At 37.3% G+C, this 26,678-nt stretch overlaps 1 protein-coding gene across 3 annotated transcripts in view; it reads left to right on the forward strand.

The window, feature by feature from the left end:
• The first annotated feature begins 363 nt into the window (after positions 1-363).
• The window catches only part of LOC141362918 (cAMP-dependent protein kinase type I-beta regulatory subunit), a 103,536-nt gene continuing 77,221 nt past the window's right edge, over positions 364-26,678 (forward strand). For all 3 annotated transcript variants that reach the window (XR_012368485.1, XM_073865196.1, XM_073865197.1), the window contains exons 1-3: positions 364-548; positions 9,240-9,410; positions 11,003-11,094. Coding sequence is in view for 2 of the 3 variants with exons in the window: in XM_073865196.1 (XP_073721297.1) it covers positions 372-548; positions 9,240-9,410; positions 11,003-11,094 (440 nt within the window). In the remaining variant the exon portion in view is untranslated. The remainder of the gene's footprint in view (positions 549-9,239; positions 9,411-11,002; positions 11,095-26,678) is intronic.

The following is a 26,678-nucleotide window of genomic DNA, read 5'->3' on the forward strand; positions in this document are numbered from 1 at the left end:
CATATATTTAATGTATGAAACGAATCACTGCAATAGTCAATGTAACAGGAATGGCCTGTATCACTTGCAGTGTTTGTTGTGAAAAATGAAAGACGTACAAAATGCACAAATATTAAAGCGTCTCTGTCTTTAGGAAATATTAGCTATGTAGACTATCAAATATATGGACTGAAACTATTGAATCTTGCATAAAATGAACTGTGTACTGTATGTATTGGCTGTGTGTACGCTTTTATATGGATATAATGTGTGTCTTTTTAAATGTGACTCATTTAGCAAGCTGACTTTATCGGTGATACTCTGCTTTAGTAAAGAACATCTCTCATTGCATCTCCCTCCCTCCATCTCCTGCAGCATTGATTAAAGATAAGATGGCCACCTCCTCCTCATCCAATTTGGAAGAAGACGAAAGTCTTAAAGGCTGCGAGGTTTTTGTGCAGAAACACAACATACAGCAGATCCTGAAAGAGTGCATCGTCAACTTGTGCATCGCCAAGCCGGAGCGGCCCTTGAAGTTCCTGCGGGAACATTTCGAAAAGCTGGAGAAGGTGATTTGCTGTCATTATATGTTTTTGTTGTCCATTCTAGTCGTATGGGTTACAGATTTAGTTTGTAAAGGATGATGGTTTGGGATCGTGGCTACTGGCACAAAGGATGTGGATGTATTCCCAAGGAACTGGTGAAGTAGGATCTGGAGAGTTATTGAGATCATTGCCGTCCCTTTTGACTTGGCACTTAACCTTAGTTTTTGCACCAGTGGGATTGTTGCTGTAATGAATGTACTGTACATTGCTTTAGGAAACTGTATCTGCTGAGAGCTGAATATGCTGTGATATTGGTAATGACTGGCTTTTAGTTTCAGTCATCTCTCCATTAACATTAACTATCATGAGCTTTTATTAACTTCTGACACATTTCATTCCACAAAGAATGAAATCCGTGTTCACACTATCAGTCCAAATCCGATTTTTCAGATTTTTCTACATATCCGATCTAACTTAGCAAGTGTGAATGACAAAAACACATTAAATCTGATTTTTACAAATCCACGTCAAGCTACATTCATGTGTGGTTTGAAATCCTGAATTTTAGTCAATATTGCCCAGTCCTACATACAAGTATTGTGTTTTTAAAAAATATGTTTTATATGTTTTCCTTATTCCACGTTTGTGGTCATTTATATTTATTTTATTTTTAAAGAGCATCAATATTGTTCAAGCTCTCATATCTGGTCCTAAAACACAAAATGCTCAAAAGATCTCATAGACCTACATTAAATGAGGGACCTGGGCAATACTTTATCTAAGAACTAGAATATGATTAAGGCTTTATGTAGAAAATTCCTACTGCTAGTTCTTGTACCTTTTAATTTTTTTGGGAGAATTCCAAACTGCATTTTTGCACCTTTGCACTGCGGGAAGGGGACACTGCTCGAGGGGTGCTTCCAGATTAAAGTGAGCAACTGAACTTATTTATGAATTTATCAATTTATGCATCATACCGACCTACTTATAACCCTCAGGTGTTCTTGTACTCTGAATAACTTATCGTTTCATACATTCATTTAGATTTGTTTTGATAATGTACACATGTGTATGTTTTACACTACAAACTGCCGAGTAGGGCTTAAATTCTTAATTGTGGGACGGTGGTAGTAAGTAACCACCTAGTCTGAGCCTCAGACGTCATACCCACGGACTGTTGGCTGAACATCTGATGAATACAGAACATTTATCCGGAAACACTTCAGGAAGTCGTCCTCTCATTGGTTGAATTAAACACGAGACGTGTGTCTGTTATTGTGGCAAAATCTCCACGCCCCTAAACATGACGCGGCACAAAGCGAAATCTGATTGGTTGCTTTACATGTCAGTCACATGGCCTCTTGGACAATCCCTGGCCATTCAAAATATACCTGCCCAGAACAAATGCATAGCAACACCTTCATCATTAAAAGCGCTGTAGCATGTAAAACTGAAGCATGGATGAATACTAAGATTTCTTCACATGGTAATGACATCACTACCAAACATGATCGTTTCCTTCTTATGTAAAACCTTGTGCATGCAAAAGAAAGCTGGAAAACAGGCCAATTTCAACATAACACCAACTGTGACGTTACAGTCGAGATGTAGCCCCAACTTAAATTACACATTAGATTAAGTAAAATGTTGTTATAATGCTAAAAAACAAAGTTGTGACTGCTGAGTTAGCACTTTACGCTAGTTAATGCTATCTTTTAGGCTAAAGTTCTACTATTGATGTTGCAGTTATGTTTTGCAGGTCCATACTGGGAAACACACAACTTTTCCACTCAGAAACCCCCATTAAAGGGACAGTAAGGAGGGTTTTAAGTGTTTTATTAATCAAAATCAATGTCTTTATTCATAAATATGTCCTCGTTGGTGTCAAATGACCTCTGCCAGTGATCTGACTTTTCTTTGTAAGCTTAGAATTTCTTCTCTTTACTTACATTGAAGTCCAAGAAGCTTTCTTGTCAGTCCGCCATATTGATAAACTATAATAGCAGAGAGGGACTAAAAGCAACTAGCCTGTCAACGCGTTTCCACAACGCGTTTTCATTCAGAACACGTGAACTAGCTGAAACGGACAAGGAGATCAGTGATTACATAACGGCTACTGTAGTTGCAACACGCATTTGAAAAGCGAGGCGCTAGAGAGCACTATTCGTTTGAATGCAAAATACAATTTCACCACTAGATGGGGGTAAATCCTACTTATTGTCCCTTTAACAATCACAAAACAATTGATTATTCTTCAAATTCCATATCTTCATCTGACACAGGCTCAAACATAAAGTCCGTTTACACACACATAGAGCTACTGAAAAAGCTGCTCTTTGAAAGAGCCAATCAGAGCAGAGCTCAACATTATTATTCATGACCCTTTCAAATAAGGTAATAATAGACCATTTCATTCTAAAGGTTGTGTCGATGCTATCTGATGTTTTTGTACAATTTCTGATTTCAACTACCAATCGTATGCACGCAGTGGCGGCCAGTATATTTTTTCGAGGGAGCTCGATGCGAAGTTTGTCGCAACATGTATGTAGCCCATCATGTGTGTGGTACGTAATTCCAAGATATATGTTCTGTACTTTGAGAGATCCTGTGTGCATCACGTGTCTTGTCAAAATAATTCCTGCTGCAGACGCGTCTAAAGGGTTTATGATAAAAGAGACGCTCGCATTAATTCATAATTTTACGCTTAATCAGAGTTTAGTGTTAAGGGAGTGTCTTGCGTGTATTTTGTGACCGTGAGCGTCTCTTTTATCATAAACGGTTTTGACGCGTGTGCAGCAGGCACATATTTTGACAAAACACATTATGCACATCGTTCACATGACAGTCCAAACACATATTTTGAATTTGCGCCCCTCGGATGAGCAGTCACGAGTCGGCACCGTTTGCACGTCTCAATGGTCATACATTTAGCTGGAGGTGTTAATATCCGGCTAAAACAAACATGATCATGTGGTGTAGGAACAACAGACGTTTTATACTCGCAGATGCTTTGGTTTCTAATGTTAGCATCAAACAGCCGATGGGATTGTGTATTCAAAAGACACGATCAAATGGGAAGATAAGCAACACAGGGCATCCTTGTCTCGTGATCAGAGAAGAAGTGTGTTTGTAGGATAGTTTGAGTCATGGTAGACATTTCATTGAGCCCCTTGGGTTGTTTACTGACCCAGATTTTTTAAAAGTCTATCACCTTCTGTTTAGACTGATGCAAATCTTTGTGTGCTAAAAAGCAATACACCACCCTGTGTTTGTCCTCTGAATGTGTGTTAGAGATTGGACAGGATTAAAATGTTTTTTTGTAGGGCACAATCAGCGTCTTTTTTTGAGTGACTAGACATGCAATTTAAGATGCACTATATTAAAGACAGACTCATGTATCATCTGGTATGTGTTAGCTGGGCCTGCTTTGTTGATAAACAGTAGTATTTGCTCATGTAATAGTAAAATATAGCTTTGATAGTTTTTGTTTTAACATGTTTTAGTGAACTTTGTTACAATATTAAACAGCCATTTCACTGTAAATTATAATGTTTACCAAAATAATTTGCAAGAAGCAAGATAAGTCAACAGTGATTGCAAGGTATTTGGTTTCATTTATTTATGTAATTTCATTTATTTTTGGGCTATGGTCTATGAAGTTGTTAGCCTGACTACGTCAGACTTCGTACTTCCGCTAAATTTCATTACGCTTCTGTACTCAGTCTGAGATACCTCCCATTCAAACCGTTTTCCACCGGTCTCAAAACGACCGTCCAATCAACGAACAGAGGGCGGGCTGAGAGCCGTGACGTAGACGCTAAACGCCGAATCACGGTTGTAGTCTGTTGTGGACATGAAGACACAAGGCTTGTTCGACTTCACGTGGCGCTGCAAGAACCGACAGCCGGATGACGTCAAAGTAACGCGAGAACGATTCGAGAAATCATACGAAGTGTAATTTCGTCTCGCTCTCGCGGCACTTTAACGTCATCCGTCTGTCAGTTCTAGCGGCGCCGCATGAAGTCGAACAAGCCTACAGAAAGCTCTGTTGTGGAGAACCGGCACTTGCCAACTTAAACCCGAACAAGAAAAGTGTTTGTTAAACATTTGAATGGAGATTATGTTGTTGCCCTGCTCCCGACAAGTTTTTGGAAAAGTTTAATTTATCAACTTTACCGATCGTCAGCGAGAAACTGTGTGCAGCACAGCTTGACGTGCACAACGATCGAGAAATCATGGAAGGGAATTATATTGTTCACAGTTAATGTTGGAGGACGCGTGGGCAAGCATTATTTGGTGACATTCCTGATTAACCAGAAAATAAGGTAGGGAGATTTAATTTACATATGGTTATTGTTGTCTGGTGGAAGAGTTTGAGAGGAGAGAGGGGCTTTCCTCCCGTTAGACGTGAGTGGAAAGCCACCATAAGGATAGTGTTCAACTAGCTCTGGCCCGATTTACTTTACATAATCTGCAAAAGTCGTTCATAGCCATGTTAACTCTGGTATTTCGCTCGATGGGTTTGTTTTCACATCATACGTGTATTTTACAGCAGAGATTCGATGCGGCTGATCCGGCGCATAAAGCACATCATATCCAAATGTTATGTGTGATTGGCTTACGTTTAGACCAATGATTTTAAACTTCAGACAAGCCCCTCCCACGAGAAGGAAAACGATTGTCAATTATGCCCAGCCAGACTCTGTCTATGAAGCGAAGCAAAATAGCAGAGGATGGTATTACCAGGCTATGAAGTTGTCACTGACAGCCCAAAGTTTGGCTTGTTTTAGCCTAGACATCTGGACTGTGTTTGGACGCCTATTAGATGTCTTTTAAATATAAAATTGCTTTCAGGGTAGTCGTATTGGTTAGCAAACATACCGTAGTACAAAATTCATTATGAATCTGAATTTTGTATTCACAAGGGTTGTAAATATTAATCTGCGTATTCTCATTTTTTTTTATAGTTCTGCTTCTGTAGGTCTGAGCACATTTGCTGGTGTATTTATGGCTTCAACCTGTTCATAATTGTGTAGTCGTGTATGTAGAGTGCTGATCCTATAATGGGACTCAGTCAGACAGATGTTAAGATAAATCTAGTCTGTGTGTCTGCGGTGGGTCTCTATCTTCTCTGTTATAGTGTCAGGTTTCCTCCATGCATTAGTCAGGCGCATGATCATGTTTTCTCTCACAGGTGTGTTTGGACACTTAAAGTGTTGTTTCGCACACAGGCCTGTTGATGGCTGTCTATAGCTGTTGCGTGCGTGTGTGTGTGTGTGTAATCAACCCAGCTGTTCTGTTGCATCTGCCGTCACTTTGGTATTTGTGTCTTGGGATATTCCAGAGAAAGATGTTAATGCTTACTACTCAATCCAAATATTGTGTCTTTATCCTTAAAAGAGATGCTTTGATAATGGGATTAACAGGATGAGGTCAGATTTGTTTAGTGATGTTCTTTAAGAGTACTACAAAGGAAAAAATGTATCATTAGGGCAGTGTTTATTTATTTAAAGGGTTTTTGCCAGAAATAAGAAGATCCAGGTTTTTAACCCCTTATGTATTGTTGGGGATGTTTTTGTCTTAATTGCCACAACTTTTTCAGTGTTTTAGTAAATCCAGTGATTTTTGGTGACAAATCTTATATTGACACACATTTTGGGAAAATGCTTCAACATTTTTACAATACACCGTGGGCTAATTAACTACCCTTTCGTGTTGTTTGGGACATCTACTAAATTAACCTACTTTAAAAATGTCAGACCACAGACTGCCCACACTGCAACTGTCAGATGTATAATGCACAGTAAATAGGAAAGAACTTCCTTGGTCTGAGAAGCTCTAATCTGATTGGCTGACTACCCAACATCCAAGTGTAAAAGAGTGGGAGTTTATCAGTTTGTCTGGACACTGGACAAGTCATGGTTTTCAATAAAACAAGCCCTTCAGAAGACGAAATAATTACTGTATCTCGAAGTTAATGGCAGCAAATCTTCTTTAAAAGATTTAAGGTTAAAAAGGACACTCCACTTTTTTTAAAAATATGCTCATTTTCCAGCTCCCATAGAGTTAAACATTTGATTTTTATTTTTTTTGGAATCCATTCAGCCGATCTCCGGGTCTGGCGCAACCACTTTTAGCATAGTTTAGCATAATCCATTGAATCTGATTAGACCATTAGCATCGCGCTAAAAAATAACCAAAAATCAAGGACTTTGCTGTTGTAACATGGCTGCAGGATTCGCAATGATATTACGCAGCAGCCGAAAATAGTCCCCTTAGTAACTTTCAATGGCAGGGGACTATTTTAGGGCCCTATAATTTCCGCGATCACGGAATCGCGGACGGCATCACGGAATTGGCTAATTAACACGGAATCTAGTATTAACGCGGAATTTTGCGGAATTTTACATTTTTTGAATAAAATGATGTTTTTGTGTGGGAGACGAACGTATGTCTGGGGGAAATGCAGACCGGGAAAGTAAATCTGGGCGACACGCCCCCTCCCGTCGTTTCAGACCCCCTCCAAAACACTGAAACCATGGTGAAGCGGCTCTCCACGACTCTGCTTTCGTCAGCGAAAAAAGTAAGAAATTCGACGCTAAGCACTTGGTTCCGAGCAGGTCTCACATGACTTTTATGTGAACGGAGAACTGTTATTTTGGAAGTTTTGTCAACACTCTGTTCACGGTGAGCTCAAAGATACATGCACTCTCTCATCCACGTCTGTCTCACTGTAGCCTACCTCTCTCACGTGCAGCTCACGCATCTGTCCGAAGTGCGAACACAAATCCTCATGTATTTGTTCAGTTTTATCTGCATCATGGTGCCGCTTTCCGTCTCTCTTTCGCTCGCACGTGCAAAGAGATGCGTGCTCATGCTTTCCTAAGTCAGATCACTATCCTGTGTATGTTTGTAAAGTTATATGCATTTCAAGCGATTGTGTATAAAATATGGATCGCGTTCCGCTGGATTGATGTGTTTAAGGCACTTCTGAAGGCACCACTGCTTTGACACGTTGTTGTAGCCTCCTGCAACAACACTAAACAATGCATTGAATTGAGTTGTGTGTGTGTGTGTGTGTGTGTGTGCGCGCGTGTAAATGCATCTTTTAAAGTCATTAAGTAATCCTGTTATCCAGTTTTTCCCTAAATCATTTACATTTTAATCATTAACATTAAAGGCACACTGTTTTTATGACTAAAATAACAGTAAAGGGTAAAAAATATAATTGCCAAAAATTAAAACGGATAAAATGGAATTTGCAAAAATTAAAACGGAGAAAACGGAATTTGGGAAAAAATAAAACGGAATTTGGGAAAAAATAAAACGGATTTGATAGGGCCCTACTATTTTCGGCTGCTGCGTAATATCATTGTGCCTCCTGCAGTCATGTTAAGGCAGCAAAGTCCTTGAATATTATGCCAGAATGAGAGTATACTTCATAGCCATATCTGCCTAGAAAATCGGAACTTTTAATTTTCTGTCGGTCTTAGTACACGATGTAACTATAGAAGAGTCAAGTTTTAAATGGGAAAAATGAAGAGTTTCGTTGCAAAACGAGATAATCGTATTTTTAATTGTTCAGAAATTTTGTTTTTTGGTTGTGCATTCCAATTAATATAAATTCAACTGCAGTTGGTTTGTTTTGATTTAAACCTTCATAACTTAAAAATAGAGCCAAGTAGTACCATAAAACAAAATAATAACATGATAACATAATAATAAACATGTTTTGACAAAAATGTAAAAAAATGGATTTATCTCGTTTTGCAACGAAACTCTTCAAATATCCAAACTTTTTGGTAATTTTTTAGCGCAATGCTAATGGTCTAATCAGATTCAATGGATTGTGCTAAGCTAAAAGTGGTAGCGCCAGACCTGGAGATCAGCTGAATGGATTCCAAAACGGTACAAATGTTTAACTCTAGGCAAGCTGGAAAATTTTCATATTTTTTTTTAAAAAGTGTAGTGTCCCTTTAAGGCATTTATTAGCAAGTTAACTAGATGTCAGCGCTAAAACCAGCTGTATATTCTGATTTATGTGTAGGGATGTAACGATTCAATCACGATTCAATCGCGGTCCTCATTAAAAATGCCTGTCTGAAATCGATTCTGAATCGCAAGGCTGCGATTCTTTGTTTTATGCACAGCTTGTGCCTGTATTACGGCATTTGGTCAGTAGGAAGTCCTTATCAATCTAAAATCATTATGAGTCAGAGTCGTTTATAACATGCATTTAAAAAAGCAACACTCGTTAAACAAAATCATTCAAAATATTCTTTATTATCATGAAAATACCTGAAACAATTTGAAGAACAGCGTATAAATATTCATGTGTAGACATTTCCTGGAATAGCGTTTGTAATGCTACTTCTTGTGTGGCACAAAGGCAGTTTCTGCACGGGAGCGCCCTCTGGCGTTCGGATGTGCCGGGATTCCACCGTAATTCATTCAAATTCATTCATTGAGAAAACGCGCATTTGCACGATGAATCGTTACACCCCTATTTATGTGTTGTGAAATCTTCTGATCACTTAATAATCTTTCCACCCAGTTTGTTATTATGCTGTAACTTTTTTCATAAAAGAAAACAAACTGTGATTGGTTACATGTCACTCCGATGGCACCTTCCTGTCTAAGCAAGCAGTTGTTGGAAAGAATTTGTATGAATATTAAATCAGGCATATCATTGACTTCCCCTCTCTCTCTCTACAGGAAGAATGCAAGCAGATCATGGCCCGTCAGAAGTCCAACTCGCAGTCGGACTCTCACGATGATGAAGTTTCTCCTCCTCCTCCAAATCCGGTGGTGAAGGCCCGACGCCGGAGAGGCGGGGTCAGTGCTGAGGTCTACACGGAGGAAGATGCCGTCAGCTACGTTAGAAAGGTTGCAAACACACACAAATATATCATATACACAGTAAACATTGGCTTATTTACATTTTTTATATATGTAGTTTAATATTAATAGATTTGAATAAAACCACAATTGTGACCCTGGACAACAAAACCAGTTATAAGTTGCACAGGTATGTTTGCAGCAATTGCCATGTAGATATTTTATCATTAGTAATATGTGTTGCTAAGGGCGTCATTTGGACAACTTTAAAGGCGATTTTTTTTCAACATTTGGATTTTTTTGCACCCTCATATTCCAGATTTTTCAGAATAGTTGTATCTCGGCCAAATATTGTCCTATCCTAACAAACCATACATCACTGGAAAGCTTATTTTTTATCTTTTTTTATTGACTTTTATGTTTTGTGGTCCAGGGTCACAATTAGTTTTGTTATTCCTGATTTGTGATGTTGGTTTATGCCTCTGAGTGTTGTTTGGTCACTTCATCTTAGGGGTCTAAATTCATCCCAGTTCACATACTATCTACTGTACATTGTAAGCTGTAGTATGCCAGATTAAAATTAGTGTGTCCCAATATCATAGTAATGGTTTAATCATAGTCATTCAAATTTATTTTGGTTTCTGGAAGGAAATAATTTCACTGCATAATATTTTGTATTGAGATGCATTTTCTTGAGCAAAATGACCTAAGATAAATAAGTCTAGTATTTATCAAAAAAAACAAAAAACATAACATTTAAGTGAATTTGTGCTTAAAACAAGCAAAAAAAAAAAAAAAAAAAATCTGCCAGTAGGGTAGAAAAAAAACTTGAACTTTTTTCTTAAACACTTAATTCAAGAAAAAAAATCATTGGCAGATTTTTTTTTTGCACAAATTCATTTCAATTGTATATATATATTTTTTTAATAAAAAGTAGACATATTTTCTTAGGTCATTTCGCTCATCAAGAACAGAGGTCCCCAACCACCGGGTCGCGACCCAGTTCTGGGTCGTGGACAAGTTGCCACCGGGTCGCAAGAATGTACCTCACAAATCATGTAAATACGTGAAGACGTTCAAGTGATATAGCAAATTAAAAGTAATTGCAGGCTTCTTCAAAACAACTTTAAAATGATCCAGCGATCGTGGTACCATGATCAAAATAAACTCTTTTACTGCAGTAATAATATTTTAACGGGTAAACTTTTAACGTTTAACATTTACCGTTAATTATTAAGACTAAAGTAAAAAAAAACAATCCGCCAAAATATGGTTTTATGTCTATAGAATATATACTATAAATAAAGCAGTTATTCATTTTCTTTATGCATGGTTGTTTGATCTTAACTTCAGTTTAAAACGTTATACTGTATTCGAACAGCAACTCAGTGACCCCCACCTCACCCCCATGGTCCGCAATTTTTTTTAAGCTAAAACTGGGCAGCGGTGTAAAAAGGTTGGGGACCCCGATCCAGAAAATACTTGATTTAAGCATTTTTTTATATGTGCGCTGAAAACAAGACAAAAATACTAAGTAAGAAAGTCGTGTTTTGCAGTGTTGTCATCTAATGATTTATTTTTAGATAACACCTGGTGTACACTTTAATGTATTGTATTGTGCATTGCTGCAACATTTGTAGGTCATTCCTAAGGACTACAAGACTATGACAGCCCTGGCTAAAGCCATTTCTAAGAATGTGCTTTTCGCCCACCTGGATGACAATGAAAGAAGGTAAATGTAGTTTATTTGATGTAGTTGTTTTTGATACATTAAGTATAATTGCAAACGTATACAAACTTTTATGCTCCAGCATTTCCAAATGACTGGCACAATCCTGAGATACTACATGATGAAATAATATGACTTCAATTAATGCACATCTAAGTAGTTATTTGTAAAAGTGCTTCTGTCGTAATTTACGTGCGTACGTTTTGAATCTAACATTCGTAAACCTCAAGCAAAGGGTTTTTTATGTGCTTGTCGAGAGGGGCTTTCTGCGTAGCCACTGTATTCATTCTGTTTCTCTCATTACCATGGCAACCCATCACGAAATTAAAGAGGAGGCATTGTGAAGGACAGTAGTGGAAAGTGTGTTTTAATGTGGGTGTGGGGAAACGGTGCTACTTGGATTGTTTTGCTTTGACTTTGCGTCTGGGAGATGCCACAAACCCTAACAACACCGAGGGGGAAAACCTCTTTTAGGTTTCCTCCGTCTTTATGCGTGGAATACTGTTTCACAACTGAAGAAAATCCATTATCCGTTTAGATCCACCATGAAGAGGAACAAAATCTCAACTTTCTGCTTTTAAACCCTGTGTGAGAACATTCGAAACACCCAAAATACACAAAGTACCCGAAACATTGAGCGATTCCGTCCTGGAAATTCACCACACTTATTATCAGGCAACAGGGTTTCTTGCCAGGCGTAGCAGATGTGTGTTTTTATGTGTTAGTGTTTACATCTTTTTTGTTTGATAATCATATAGTCATCATTTATCAAAATGACACGAATATTCACTGGGCAAAGACCGATATCACGAGTAGCTCCCTAATGATGTAAAGGCAAAACTTCACTGAAAGCTCCAGAAAGCTCTTTCTATTTCTAATTCAGGGAACATTATTGTTGTTTCCATGGTTACAGTTCTTCGCCCCCGTCGACAGCCACGTACAGTGTTCAATTATCTGCTTATTTATCCGTAAATCAGAGCAACAGGGTTGACGTAGACAGACAGGGTTGATTTTTGCGAAATATGACACTGCGGTTTCTGGTAAATGATGAGGTAATGACATTATGTCAGAGTCATTTTATTGGTTTATAGAGTTATGTTGGCCCTACATCGCAAAACTGTTTTATGTTGGCGTATGATATAGCAAGACTGTTATCGTATTTTTAGGATGGAGGGGTAATTAAATCTAAACTTGAGGAATTAAATCAATGCACTGTTGGTTGCTAGGAAGTGTTTCTTTTTTTGCCTGCAGTATCTGTCTTTGTGGCATCTGCATTTGTAGGCTTTGTTACTGTAATTTTTTTAATAGTCTGAATGCTACTTAAGCCTGGAGTATAGTCTGTTTTTTTAGGTGTATGCAAACGCATGCGCACAGTCGAATGCACAGCCTTGCAAAGTTTAATTTATCACAAAATACATCTTGATTTTAGTTTGTCACATTGCAACAAAATGTAATGCATCTCCTGGGCCACATACTACATTCTTCTGTAGGCGCATGCGCGACCTACGCATACAATGTATACGGGGTTTCAAAAATCTGGTGGTGCGCATACAGTACCCACTCACTCTTCTGACTCTAATTTCGCTGTACTTTATATAGTGACATTTAGGGGTGGGCAATAGACCCCTTCACGGTTCACGTCACAGGCTGTTCCCACTGCGCATGTCGGGGTCAGAAAAGTCATTACAGCAGATTGAGTTGCGTATTATTCGGTATCGTCAAAAATGCCTACTTACGTTGTGGGCTGTGAAAATCGCACCAGGTCTTCCGTTAAGTTTTCGCGATTCCTGCAGAATCTCAAAAACAAAAAAATACAACATCTGCGTCTGCAAGCAATTAACGTGCAGACTGGGACAATGCAAATATCAAAGAGGCTTGTGTTTGTAGTGCTCACTTCATTTGAGGTAAGTCATCATTTTCAGCCCTGTTAGATTAAATTATAAAGCCTAAATGGTATGAACAGTTCGACCCCATGCTGCGCGCGCACCCGATAGTCATTCAATGTTTACAAACCTTGAAGGGGTCTATATAGCCTCAAAATTATATCATGATATTTTAAGAATTTTTGCGGTAATGATATTTATGACGGTATAAAAAATTATGGAAAAGGAAGGGCAATTTCCATCCAATGAGCTGTCATTGATGACAGACTACCTAATTCAAAGTGTAAATCTTAATCTAGTGTCAAAAATAGTATTAAAGTGCAAAAGTAGTGACACAATCACACAAACTAGAGATGAAATGGTATGGAAATTTTACATCACTATGACACTACCAGTAATCTTCACAGATCCCAGTAACTTAAGTCATTAGCTAACTATTTAAAATTTTGATTTCAAAATAATTTTACATGTAAGTGCACTTTTGTTTGCATAAACGTCAAATAAATAACATTAACATTAATCATGGCACATTTGGGTTTGTGAGAGAAATGCTCATGTAGTTCAGACAAAAATCAAGTGAATAAATCAGATTTTCATATAAACACAGAAGAAATCAGCAAGGCATCTGTCTATTTTGAGAAATCGGGTGTACTTTAGGACCCAGTAGCGCTGAAGGAACAAACAGGGTAAAACGGAGCTTTAAACTCATCAAATCGCATAATTTAATGGAAAGTGAATAGAAAAGATGGACCTGTCTAAATAAATATTAAGTAAACGTGCGTCAGTACAACTAGTAGGTGAACATTTGTGAACATTTTTTGGATTTAAATTCAGTCATTAAAATAAGTTCCTGTCATCCAGTGGTACGAGTTGGCAGTATTTTCCCTATATAACGCAACTCCTTAACACTTTACTTTAATAGTGACTATAGTAATTTGCACAGCAATGCTCGGTTGAGTCATTAGTTTATTTTTTGGCCGCACATCACCCGCTGCTGTCTGCTAGTATCTCCTCCTCATGTACCTTTACACTACACCTTGGTTGTACTCACGTTGCTGACATGCTGCTCTTGCTCTCAGGTGTTGTTGCTGTGCGCGACTGCGCGGTAGGGAACGTAAATGCACCATACGTCATCACGTCGCTATATCATGGATATCATGATATGACTTTTTTAATCATGCGAAAAATTATACCGGTATTATCGTGAACGATATGATATGGCACACCCCTAGTGACATTAAAGGGGACATATCATGAAAATCAGACTTTTTTCCATGTTTAAGTGCTATGGGTCCCTAGTGCTTCTATCAACCTAAAAAATGTGAAAAAGATCAACACAGTAACTTAGTTTTGGTAAACCATTCTTTGCAAGCATGTGAGAAAATAGCTCTTCACATGCGTACTCTGGGAACACTAAAGATTTAATTTTACATTTTAAAAAAGTCTTGTGAATGTTCCATTTAAATGAATAGATTCTCTTGATAACGAAATATGCGTTACAAGCACTGTACACGGACCCTCGTGTACTTGCAAAAAATGGACCATACTTCGGCCTTTACCTTGATTTACAACCATAATCTTATTACAATTTAAGCTGTCCGATTGGATTTCATAGAGAATGTTAAAAGTCAAAGTAAAGATACCGGTAAGTACGTAAAGTAACTTGCAATTTTATTTTTCAAAAAGAGAAGAAGATCTAGTGGCAAAAGGTACAAACCACAGCTTTAATGTCTATGGTTGTTATGGCCCTGTCTGTCTGTAGTGTATCATAGATATACAACAGGGGTACCCACACTCGGTCCTGGAGTGCCGGTGTCCTGCAGAGTTTAGCTCCAACTTGCCTTGTTTCTAGTAGCTTCTAGTATGCTTACTAAGACAAATTAGCTGTTTCAGGTGTGTTTGATTTTGTGTCTGTTCTACAATATGAATGTTTTTTGAGAACATGGCAGTGCATTACACTTTAAAAGACCCAGCCCCCTTAGAGTAACCATGTGTTCCCTATCCAAGTTTATGGATTGAACATTCAGTTATCGGCCCAGATCTTTCAGCACTAGGGTGCACCTCCCCTAAATTGCTCTTTGCAGTAAACTTAATGTCCTAACGGGTGCCCCAAAGACACATGTTTTGTAAATGTAAGCGTAGTCACCATTGGCATAGTTCTGGGTTGAGATTTCGCAGGCGTGGACGCGTACAGCCATATATAGTGGAATGTGCCATGCGTTGGTTGCTTTATTACCGCAGTCAGTCGGAGCTTCTTGTTATTATCATAAGAGACACAAGGCCAGATGTGATGATAATCACCACTGCTGGAGCTAAACATTACAACCAGATGGCAGATATTGTAAAGGGGTGTCTGGCATGTGACCCTTAGGCCCACCCCGCAGTGTGGATGTACAGGTTGTTTGTATATGGGATGTAGTTTTGTTGCTATGGCAATGAAAGTAATGACCTCATAGCTGCATGGGAAATGCCCTCTGGCAAATGTGATGCAGCTCAGCTCAAGCTAGTAAACTAAATATAATGTGATTGATTATGTTACTACTCACTATATGTTGGTGACCAGGGTGGTTGTCTGTTAGTGAAGGTTTAGACCTGCAAAGCTAATGTTCAATGATTATAATGGCTAAATAGTCCATGATTGGTTAGTGTTTCAAGACAATTAGACATTTGATATGCTCTTAGGCCACATCTAAACGAAGCCAGAGCTTTCCCAATTCGATCTTTTATTTACTCCTTCTATAAAAGTCCATAAACAGGGTGTCTTCTCAAGAAATATCTGCATGCACACGAAACCACTGAAACGACCACTCATATCGATGTAGTATACATGCCAGACCAGTATGTGGCACTGTAATTCTACTAAAAAGAGAGCTACTCTAAAAATGGAGAAGACGACTTGGAGCATGCACATAAATCTTGTTGTTGTGTTAAATCATGTTGCTACGCGTGTTAAGTGACATAGTGGTGTCTGACAAGTGTCGAGGCCATAGACTGTAATAAATATAGACGTAGTGTCCGTGACGTCACCCATAGGTTCAAATAGTAGGCCGTGCATCACTTGCGTATAGCTGAAAATTTGTAAAGAGCCGGGACCTGGGTGAATCTGAGGTGGCTGAGGTGACAAAATGTGTCTGTACACGGATTGGCTGTACATATGAAAATGCAAGGGTGTTGTTCAAATATATCCAATATGGGACCCGGTTTCATGCTTCTGTCACTTTCAAAATTTGTAAGTATACAACGGGTCTCTGTGTGGACGGGCTCTTACTGTGGTTCACACCAGACGCGTTCAACGATTTGCGCAAGTAGATTACATGCAAAGTCAATGCAAACACGCGAACAGCCGCGAAAACACGTGCTATTCGCCTCAAACGCGCCTTCGTCCAAGTTGAAAATATTCAACTTGAGCGACAAATACGCATGACACGAAGTTAAAGCAACACTAAAGAGTTTTTACTCTTTGCTCCCCCTACTGGTTGGAAGCGGAATTGTCCATTACCACTGTCGTAAATAATTTAGCCTACTGCAGCAAAGCTGGCTCTGATTGGATTGTAGGTCTGCCGTAAAGCAAGTTTTTACAGGACTGCGACCCGACGGTTGGAAACTTCTTTAGTGCGGTTTTGGCCGATAGAGGGCTGCAAAGCGAATGTGAAAGTGCCGTTCACCCTGTTTCGAGTGGATGAATGACTGAAACATTTTTGGAAACGTTATTTTAAGGTAAAAAATTAAAAACTCTTTAGTGTTGCTTTAAATCCCGCGAGTAATCTAGGGCAAATAACGTGATGCCCCGCGTTTGGTGTGTACGTAGCATTAGACTCTAAAAATGTTGGGTTAAATTCATAACCAGCATTGGATCAAAAAGGGATAAACTGGGTTGTTTTAACCCAAAAAGCTTGGTGGTTTAATCCATTGTTAGGTCAAATACACTTCCTTGTTTAATTTAACCCAACGGCAGGGTTTGTTCCCTTTTTTATTTGACACTAGGTTGAAAATAACCTGGCATTTTTAAACTGTATATATACAGTATGTCTCCAAGATGTGTCCATGTATTTGAGTCGTTCAGATTTATAGCAGCAATTCTTATTCGTTTTAATGTGAAATTAAATAAGCATGCTTTTTTTAGGGGTGGGCCGATACGATATTCAGTATACTATATTAGTCTGATATTGGCAAAAATGGCCAGATCAAATATTGTAGAAGTCGGGGCGTACAATCTGATCCAATACCAACACAGACCTTGTCATGGCAACTTGGGGTAAAGCGCGACTTGCTGAGCATCACGAATTTGCACAAAGTTGCACTTTAAATTGTCCAAAGTTACACATTAAATTTCATTTTGAATTTTTGTGCTGACTAACTAAAAATGTTGCTACTAGTCTGTTTGAAACATTTAAATAAAAATGAAGCAGCATTATTGCACAATGTTTCATTTAGTCTTGAATTTGCAGTCATTTGTTGCACAGTAAAATGTTTGAGTTTTTTGTACGGCTAACAAATGTGTTATTTGCAGCTTAATTGATTAGGGAGGAAAATTAAAAGAATAGATTTTAGGGTGACCTATGACAAAAAAATTCACCAATTTATTATATCTAGCATGAGTTTATAATTTATGTTTTTGTGTATTTCAAAAAGATTCTCTTTGTTTTCCATAAATATCCTCTTCCTTGTTTTCTGTGTCCCCAAACTCTCCCTCTCTCCACAGTGACCCTCCGCATCTCAAACAACAAGCTATTGTGTTCTAATTAAAAACCCATGATACCAGCAATCAGCAGTAACCAGCAATTAAGCAGCAATGAACCATTTAACCTGTTAACCTTTTTTTGTTTTCTGAACCCCCCCACAAAAAATGTCATAGCTAAACTAAAATAGATACAGTTTATGAAGTCTTTGCACTAAAAGCATAAGTTTGGTCTCATTTGAAAGCAGACACTTGGAAGTTTATTAAGAGGTGAACATTAGTTACTGTCATAATGAAAAAAGTTGTTATAGAGAGCTTAAATTATACTTGTTTATTAACTCCACCAAACATTTATGAAATATTGTTATGAAAAACTAAATAAAAATGGCCTTGGAGCAATCTAGAAATGCTCTGCAGATAAAGCCACAGGTCTGACCATGTTCTGTTTTAAATCTGAAGATGATACCTCTAAAACTCTGTATTTTATTAAATGTTTTTTAGACCCATGTCATGTAAATTTATTTAGAGAAAACAGCAAAAATGCTAAGCTAATATTTGTTTATTTATATCTCACAACATCCTTTCAGTTTATTGTCCTATTGCTCCGTGTTTTAAACAGACTCATTAAATAAGCATCCGAATGAGTCATTAACAACTTTTAATCCTGGATATGGCTGTCTAAATGTTTATTTTATTATTATTATTAATAATTACTCATACATTCTATTTAGTGTTTTATTTCCTCCTTTTGTCTCAATTCACTTTCTTTTTATTAAATTCCTTTCTTACAAAAAGAAACTTACCTTAAAGAAGCTTTACCAGTCGAAATTATTCCTAGAAACATATATCTCATATCTCCAGACAGCAGATGTTTACTGAACAGCTAGTACGTTAGCTTAGCATACCATCAAAACACGACAAATAAAAGCATTTATAATAAAACTCACTTTATAACATCAAAAGTCGAGTGCTTAAACAATCATGCCTGATCTGATGTGGCTTTGGATCATAAAATAAGACCGAAAATAAACAATTTTATGTTATTTATGCTGTTAGCTTAGCATAGCATTATAATATATAGTACTGTTATGAAAATACCAAACATAGCGTTAAAAATACAGACAAACCATATATAATCTTAATCGTGTTTATTGTCTCCATGGTTTTAAAACATCAAAACATTTTTATTTGCATGTTATTATAAAAACAGCGATCGCTCGTTGCAGGTCACTGTTCAAGTTCACGTCTGACTGACAGCTGCTGCTGAGCTCTGACGTCTGATTATTTCTCAGAAAGTTTCATATTGAGACTTTAGCGCCCTCCGGCTTCACGTATGAATGAAACAAACTGAGTGGGAATGACTGCAGACTCAAACTTGCTCATATCGCCATTTTTGGAATAAAAATGGGTGAAATATTACCCCCCCTGCAGAAATTTGAAGTAAACATATAAAATTGAAGTAATATTTCTCCAAATATGCATACTTTGAATTAAAAGCCCCGATGGATGTTGTTTTATCGAGTGCTTTCATGACGATCACGGAGGGGTATTTTTATCAATGAGTGCGGCTGAGGGTTATATTTCAAATTAAAGGTATATACCGTTTTTCATTTTCATAACGTCTGACAAAAATGAAGAAATTACTGTTACTAGGATTCTCAGATTAAAATAAAGGTCAAAAACTAAATCTTAAATCAAAACACTTTTTAATGATGTATAGTTGTTTAATGTAAGTACATTTAACCTCTTAAGCGTCGTCCTATCCTTTAGAGTGGGGGGGTGAAAAGTTGAAGTGCATCTTCAAATGAATATAACTCTGGCACTTTTTGGTCTAGAAGCCTAATCTTGGTCTTGTTTTAAAGAAGACAATTGAAGGTTTTTGACTGAAGTGTAACCAGGTGAAAATATTTAACAGAAAAATTGTTATAGCAGTTTACATTTATTTTAATAAATAAAAATAATCCAATAACATATTCATTTTATTAAAAAAATTATAAAAAGGTAAATTTTTTAAAAAAGTAATAATGTAAACATGAAGCCAGATGTCTCAAGCAGTTGTGATCCAAATTTCAAGTTAAAATCACAAAAAATGAGGTTTGTGTTACAGTTTTAGTGGTTTTACCAACAACGGCCAGTAGGTGTCAACGGTTTGCTGCATACTCTTGTCATAAATGAATCAATTACTTTCACAGCATTATTATTACTGCTAAAACATTTTAAAATATGAAAACTACATTCTAAGAGCTTTCCAATGATATATAGTTTGTCAACATTTTTGAAGATTTATAATAGGATATAGGCATTATGAATAAATAATAATAATATGCATTCCTATGGGAGGGGGGGCATGTAACAAAAAACTGTCACTAAATTATTTCTATCATCAGATGACTTTGACATATGAAAACTACATTCTGAGAGCTTTCCAGTGATATATAGTTTATCAAGATTTTTGGGGTTTAGGGTGGGGGTTTAGTGTTAAAAAAATGTAAAAACATATTGGGCCTACATGTGGGCCAGTGACCTTTTTGAAACTGACTTTCACTACGTCATTTTTTTCTCAAAATGGTAAAGATATATGATAACTACACTCTTAGAGCTTTCCAATGATATATAGTTTGTCAAAATTGTTTAGGTTTGGAATAGGGTATTAGTGCTATACATATGTAAAAACAAACTGGGTCCACCTGTGGCCCGGTGACATTTTTGAATCTGACTCTTACTCTGTTATAATTTCTCCAAAATGGTGATAAAATATGAAAACTACACTCTTAGAGCTTTCCAATGATATATAGTTTGTCAAGATATTTTAGGTTTAGATAGGGTATTTGTGTTACCAATATATAATAACAACATGGGCCCACCTGTGAACCTGTGGCATTTTAGAAAATGGCTCTCACTATGTAATTTCTTTCCCAAAATTCTGATGATAAATGGAAACTACACCCTTAGAGCTTTCAAACGATATATAGTTTGTCAGGATTGGATAAGAATTCACGTGGAAAACACTGAAATAAACGTAGGCGCCCCACTGGCGAGACAGTGACATTTATCAGGATATAAATGTTTTGAGGCGCACTCTCTTCATAAATGAATCAATTACTCTCCCTACATAATTTATTTTATAAAACACTGCTGAAATATGTATTCTAGAGGCTTAGACCTTTCCAACAATATATAGTTTGTAGTGATAGATTAACATTTACCTCAACAATATTGAAGTAAACTTAGGTGTCCCGTATACGGGACGGTGACGCTTAACAGATTAAACTAACAGTAATTTAAATTATGTAAATAAATAGCTCTTCAGTACATCCACGTCCTCGCGCAGGTTATCAAGTTAACTGAGCGACTTAATGTCAAGGGGCCTGACCATCAATTTAAGGTTTGGCACATGAATATTTCTAAAAAAAAAAATACATGACGTAAGTCACAACGTGCATGTACAACGCCTACACAGAAGATTAGCGTGGCCTCTATTAATCTTCATTTAAAGGTTTTCCTTAAGTAAAACTAAATTAGTTTCAAGCAAACACTTTCATTATGTAGATAAGCCCGTTGTAACAGGTGTTAAATGTAGCAATAGGCTTCCATCCAAACCATAAGCTGTGCAGTGCAATTAAAAACATAAAAAGACTTTTAGTTTAGTTTTGAAACTTTCGATGAAGGATAAATGTCTCCAGATAAGAGTAGTTTTATCGTGTCCAACCACATCTGTTCTGCTTCCCTTTATAATGTAAACCTGCTGTTAGCATAATGGCTATCTGGTTTCCTGGTCAAATCTGATATAAACTTCATACGATTGTAAGAAACAGCTGTTTCACACACCTGCAGACCAGACAGCACTATTAAAAATGACCTTTAAAGTAGACAGTCACGGGTAGCTAGTGTGGCTATTGAGTTTCAAATGCATTTCAGGTCTCAACAAAGTAGATTAGAAGAAAGGACGATTGGTTTTAATATAGATTAAAATGAATGAAAAGTGTTCAAACTGTAAAAACAAGAAAGCAAAGCATCAGGGCAAACATGCCGTTTCTAGCCAAAATAAGTGATTTATGGTTAATTTGTTAGTGCTCTGCGTACAATGCTTTTCTTTTGCATTCCTTCATTTGTGGTGCTTGGTATGGCAAGCGTTACTACTCTGCATACTTTGTGTTATGGATTTGAAAAAATCCTTATTCACACTTTTAAACTTTGGCATGTTACCCGAGTACTTCATGTTTTAAGGCCAGAAATCGTAAAAACTTGAGGATGTGGTTTTTGGGTCAGTACCCAAGCACTCACAGCACCCTTGCAACCACATACTAAAGCAACAGCTTAGCAACCACCAGCATCACCCCAACAGCCACATAGCATCATCCTAGTAACTACCCACTCTCCCAGCAGCCACATACATGTATAGCAGCACCCTCATCTTAACCGCATAACAACATACTAACAACCAACCACAGCACCTTAAAGTCTAATTTATACTTCTGCATTGATTGTACCGCATAGCCTACAGTATGCAGAGACGCGAACCCGAGAGGTGACTGATGTGCACCTCCCTCAAAATGTAACAACGCATCAGTTCTACGCAGTGTTAGGAGTAAAGGGCCATTCACATTATAACGATAACTATAAAAATATAGTTTTGAAAATCGTTATATATTAAAGACAAAAGCGGAGTTCACACCATAACTATAACCATAAAGATATCGTTGGCATCACTTTCCGGGCAATTTTTCCCCCACCTGATGAACGATAAACCATTGACAGCCAATCAAATCTATTTGAACTTCAAGTGCACGCGCACTTCAACTGACAGTGGAAAAGCTCAAAGCAGAGGTCTATAACATGAAATTACCTCGGGTATCCAGCGCTGAAGCAGTTTTTGTACTATGTAATGCTTTTTTCCTACCACACTGACTACGCCAAAAGGTATTGACTTTTAAGATTACACAAACTAGATTCACTGTTTAGACTTATGCGAAACGTAAATAAAGTTACCGTTATAATGTGGACGCTAATATATTTATTGTTATTAGGGGTGCTCCGATTAGGTTTTTTGCAGGCCGATACCGATCACCGATTTGTTGTCTTCGTGATCGGCCGATACCAATGCCGATACCGATTTTTCAAGCTGATATGCAAGCTCTTTGATGACTGTAACTTTTAAATTTTTTTCTAGATAAAGTAAAACCACAGATGTTGCCTTTGTTATATTACTTGCAGTAATTAGGTATATTATTGTTTTAATAGAGAATAAAATAAATTAGCACAACAAATATTTCTTCTGCAAAGAGAAATTTAATATGCCTTTAAAAAGGCTTATGTCTGTAAAAACTAATGAAAATAAAACAGTTAACAGTCTTTACTGTATGAATTAAATATACACGCATTCGTATGAAGTACAACAGTTCTTTAGTGAAGAGCAAAGAGTGATTTTATTGAGAGATTAATTAGGTTACTGTAGCTTTAAGACTTGACAGAGATCGCCCTGTTCACGTGCACTGATGACAGGCTGCTGTGTGTGCGCGGGGTGGGTGTATGCAGACGAGAGCAGCTGTAAGGAAAATTAAAGTTTAAACGCTCAAAACTTTAAAACGAATGCAAATAATAATTTTTTGACATGAGGATGCAATAGATATGTGTTGTATACGCTGTTTGATGGGGATGTGAAGACGGGTCGCGATGTTAGGACCGGACCGCGGCCTCATAGAAAATACACATATCTCTGTAAAGCCAAAGAGAGAAATGCAAATCTACACGTCGCTCATCAGCCACGGGTTATAAAAATGCTCTCACTGCGTAAAAATGGTCTCTACGTGCAGCCGCATTGAGGAGCCATATCATGACAGACAAAAGTAAACAGAAAGATCGGTTCACGAGATCGGCAAATTTAACGAGGACCGATCGAGTCATTTAATGCCGTTATCGGCCGATACCGATCTGCGGCCGATCGATCGGAGCATCCCTAATTGTTATAGTTAACGTTACAGTTACCGTTATAATGCGAAGGGCCCTTAACGCATTATCAAAGTAAGTGGCAAGTAAAAAGTACTTTTTGCTGTAACATAGTAATATTATGCATTACTAAAAACATTTGGTAATATTATACCCGTTACAATCTTCAGTAATGCGCTTTACAAAAATGTTGTAAAATTAGGTGTTATTTTTAAGAAATGACCAATGCCACAGGAAAAAGCTACGAGTAAAATAGTCTGTTTCCGGTTGCTGTATGCAGCATGTTCATTATTGACTTTTATTTTGTATTTGAACTGCAACTTAGGTGCGCGTCAAAAATAGAATAGGCACGTATATTTGAAGAGTTTGGTTCCAAAACGCAATAAACGCCATTTTTGAAAAAAATTAGTTACTGCCAGAATCAGTGTTATATCAGGTCAGTATTAAAAAGTTAATTTTTAATTTTACGCAAAATCCAATATCCGCCGTGTTATTCTGTCATCTTTTCTCTCTTTTTTTCCAAAATGCAATAAACACCACTCCCCCTTTTCTGCAGAATGCCATAAATCCGCTCCACAGATTACAGCGCGCCATTCACGCAATGTAAACAAACAATGGTGGTGCGTTGAGTACACGGAATATAGTTTTCCTCATGTACTTTGTACTTCGTGATCAACAAACAAACAAAAGCAAAATAATACTTTAATAGCATTGATAAACTTGTGATGGTTTTCTGTGACGGGAAGAAACGTAAGCCATCAACATCTAATAATTTACGCAAGAGGCACTCGGGAGACGAGTGCTTGTTTGCCCGGGCCGACAGCATCAACACATTGACCCCAGGGGATCTTACGAAAAACTTTCCAATATTTTACTCAAAGTCAACGAAAATCAAGCAGGACCAAAACATTTTACAGCTGATCGCTGTGAAAAACGTTAAGCGATGACGTCAAGTATAACCGCAGCAATGACAGTGTTCTAAATATCACAAAGTAAGTGTTTTGATTAATGCCATTAATGTTTATATTTTTAATTAGTGTGTACAACTAGTCAACTTAATGAATATAACATGGCAAAAATGTATGCACATTTATATAGGCGATTGATTCAATAGATTTATAGCATTTTGAATAAAAACTTGTCATGGATTTATTGCATTTTGTGGAAAAATAATCCGTTTTTATAATAAATCTTTGAAAATCAAGTTATGGATTTGAATTTTTTATGTTTTTATAACCTAAAGATTCTATGTGAAAGTTTGTAACAGAAAATAGTTGTTTTCATCTTGTCACTTTCTTGGTATAGAAAACACGTTTTTACCAAAATTTGTCAAAATGGATTTATTGCGTTTTGGAACCAAACTCTTCATTTGGAGAATACTTCTGGGACATGCCACGGAGCGGTTGTATCAAACACTAACTAAAGTGGCGCGATCAGCTCCAGTAGCCGTGTCGCAGCGTTGATGCGCCGCACACGAATGCAGTGTTAATAAGAATTAGGCGAATAAGAGGGCGAGCAAGTCAAAGCAACAGAAAGCAAAAGAGTTTCTATCAGTCTCCCATGGTGCTGCCTTGAACCCCGAAAAGTAAAGAGACTTTTAGAAAGCTTGTCAGTAAAATCCCTGTCAACACCAGCAATGACAAGGTAAGCTAACGTTGCTATACAGAATAGATTGCTAGGCTATGCCCTATGCTATCTAACAGCTAGCAATCTAAACTACAACGTAACATTAATGTAGACCTAAACACGGTTATCTAAATTTAATTTAGCCAATTTAAACATCGCTGTTTTCAATTTTTAGCAGCCTTTGTACGTTAGCCTATATTTTTTATGCATTGCTTGCAGTGTTTCTCTTTTTGCCTGTGTTTTATTAAGCAATTAAGGGGTGGTTTCCCAGACAGGGCTTATAGTCCCAGACTAAAATGCATGTCTTAGCTGCCTTAATTGAAAAACATCTTGCACTGACACATCTTAACATACTTCACTGTTATCTCTTTAAGATCATGCAGCTATCTTTATTGTTATGCATGCGCTATAATTCCAGATAGTGAATGTGTATACATTTTTTGGGCTTTTTTTCCCCACTACCCAGCAAGCAATTTTGCATCTAATAGCAGGTCAAACACACCCCAGTCATCTAGGCTAAAACAATGCAAAATTTGTCTGTCAGTGAAACCTTTATAGAAGTCTAATCATAACATAAATGATATGAAATAAATAAATAAATGAAACCAAACACCTTTTAATCCCTGTTGGGATATCATACATCTTAGTAAAAATGACATGTAACCAAATGTAAGATTATTTTGGCTAGAAGTGGGTTACTCATAGCTGGGTCTAGTTGTTTGCTCGCACTAAATACTAAAAGATAAGTTTTATTTATGTATGACCAAAGATTTTTTTCCACTTCATGGTACGATTACAAAGATTTTGATGATTTATCTGACATTGGCCGCCAAAGTTCTGCATAAAACTGCATGTACTTACTTGTTGAGATGGCACATGGATGTTTTCGGATTTGAGATGAAATTCTTGTAGCAGTCTACACTGAGACTGCGAGTGCATTGACTGCATTGATAGACTCTTCTGTCCGAGACAGAAATAAACGGGTCGTAATGTGATGCTGTGAAAGTTACTGAGCGGATTTACTTCCTGCCATCTGCAGTGACATTTTGTAAATAGAAATAAAATATTGTGACATACTAGAAATTTAACAGAAATATATAACCACTGAATAGCTCAATTGAGCGCATGCATATGTAAAGGAATAGTTTTGCCACATTGGGGGTTGTAAATGAATTTAAATACAATGACAAATTGGTTTACTGATAAAAACTGTTAATTGCTTTTCGTACACTGAAAGATTTCATTAATCCAGTGCTGGTTTCTCAAATGTGTGTTGACGTATGCGTGTCCTTGTCTTCACTTAAGGAAGAGCATGAAGCTGAGATAATCCACCAATTAAGTGGCAAGTAATGACCCTTCTGCCCTTTGACCCATGACCCTTGACCCAGCAGCCTCTGCCCTTTACTCTTATAACTTAGCGCTGATGGACAGTGAACATCTTTGGAAGCCACAAG

This window comes from Misgurnus anguillicaudatus, unplaced genomic scaffold (genome assembly GCF_027580225.2).
Source record: "Misgurnus anguillicaudatus unplaced genomic scaffold, ASM2758022v2 HiC_scaffold_29, whole genome shotgun sequence".
Classification (NCBI taxonomy): domain Eukaryota; kingdom Metazoa; phylum Chordata; class Actinopteri; order Cypriniformes; family Cobitidae; genus Misgurnus; species Misgurnus anguillicaudatus.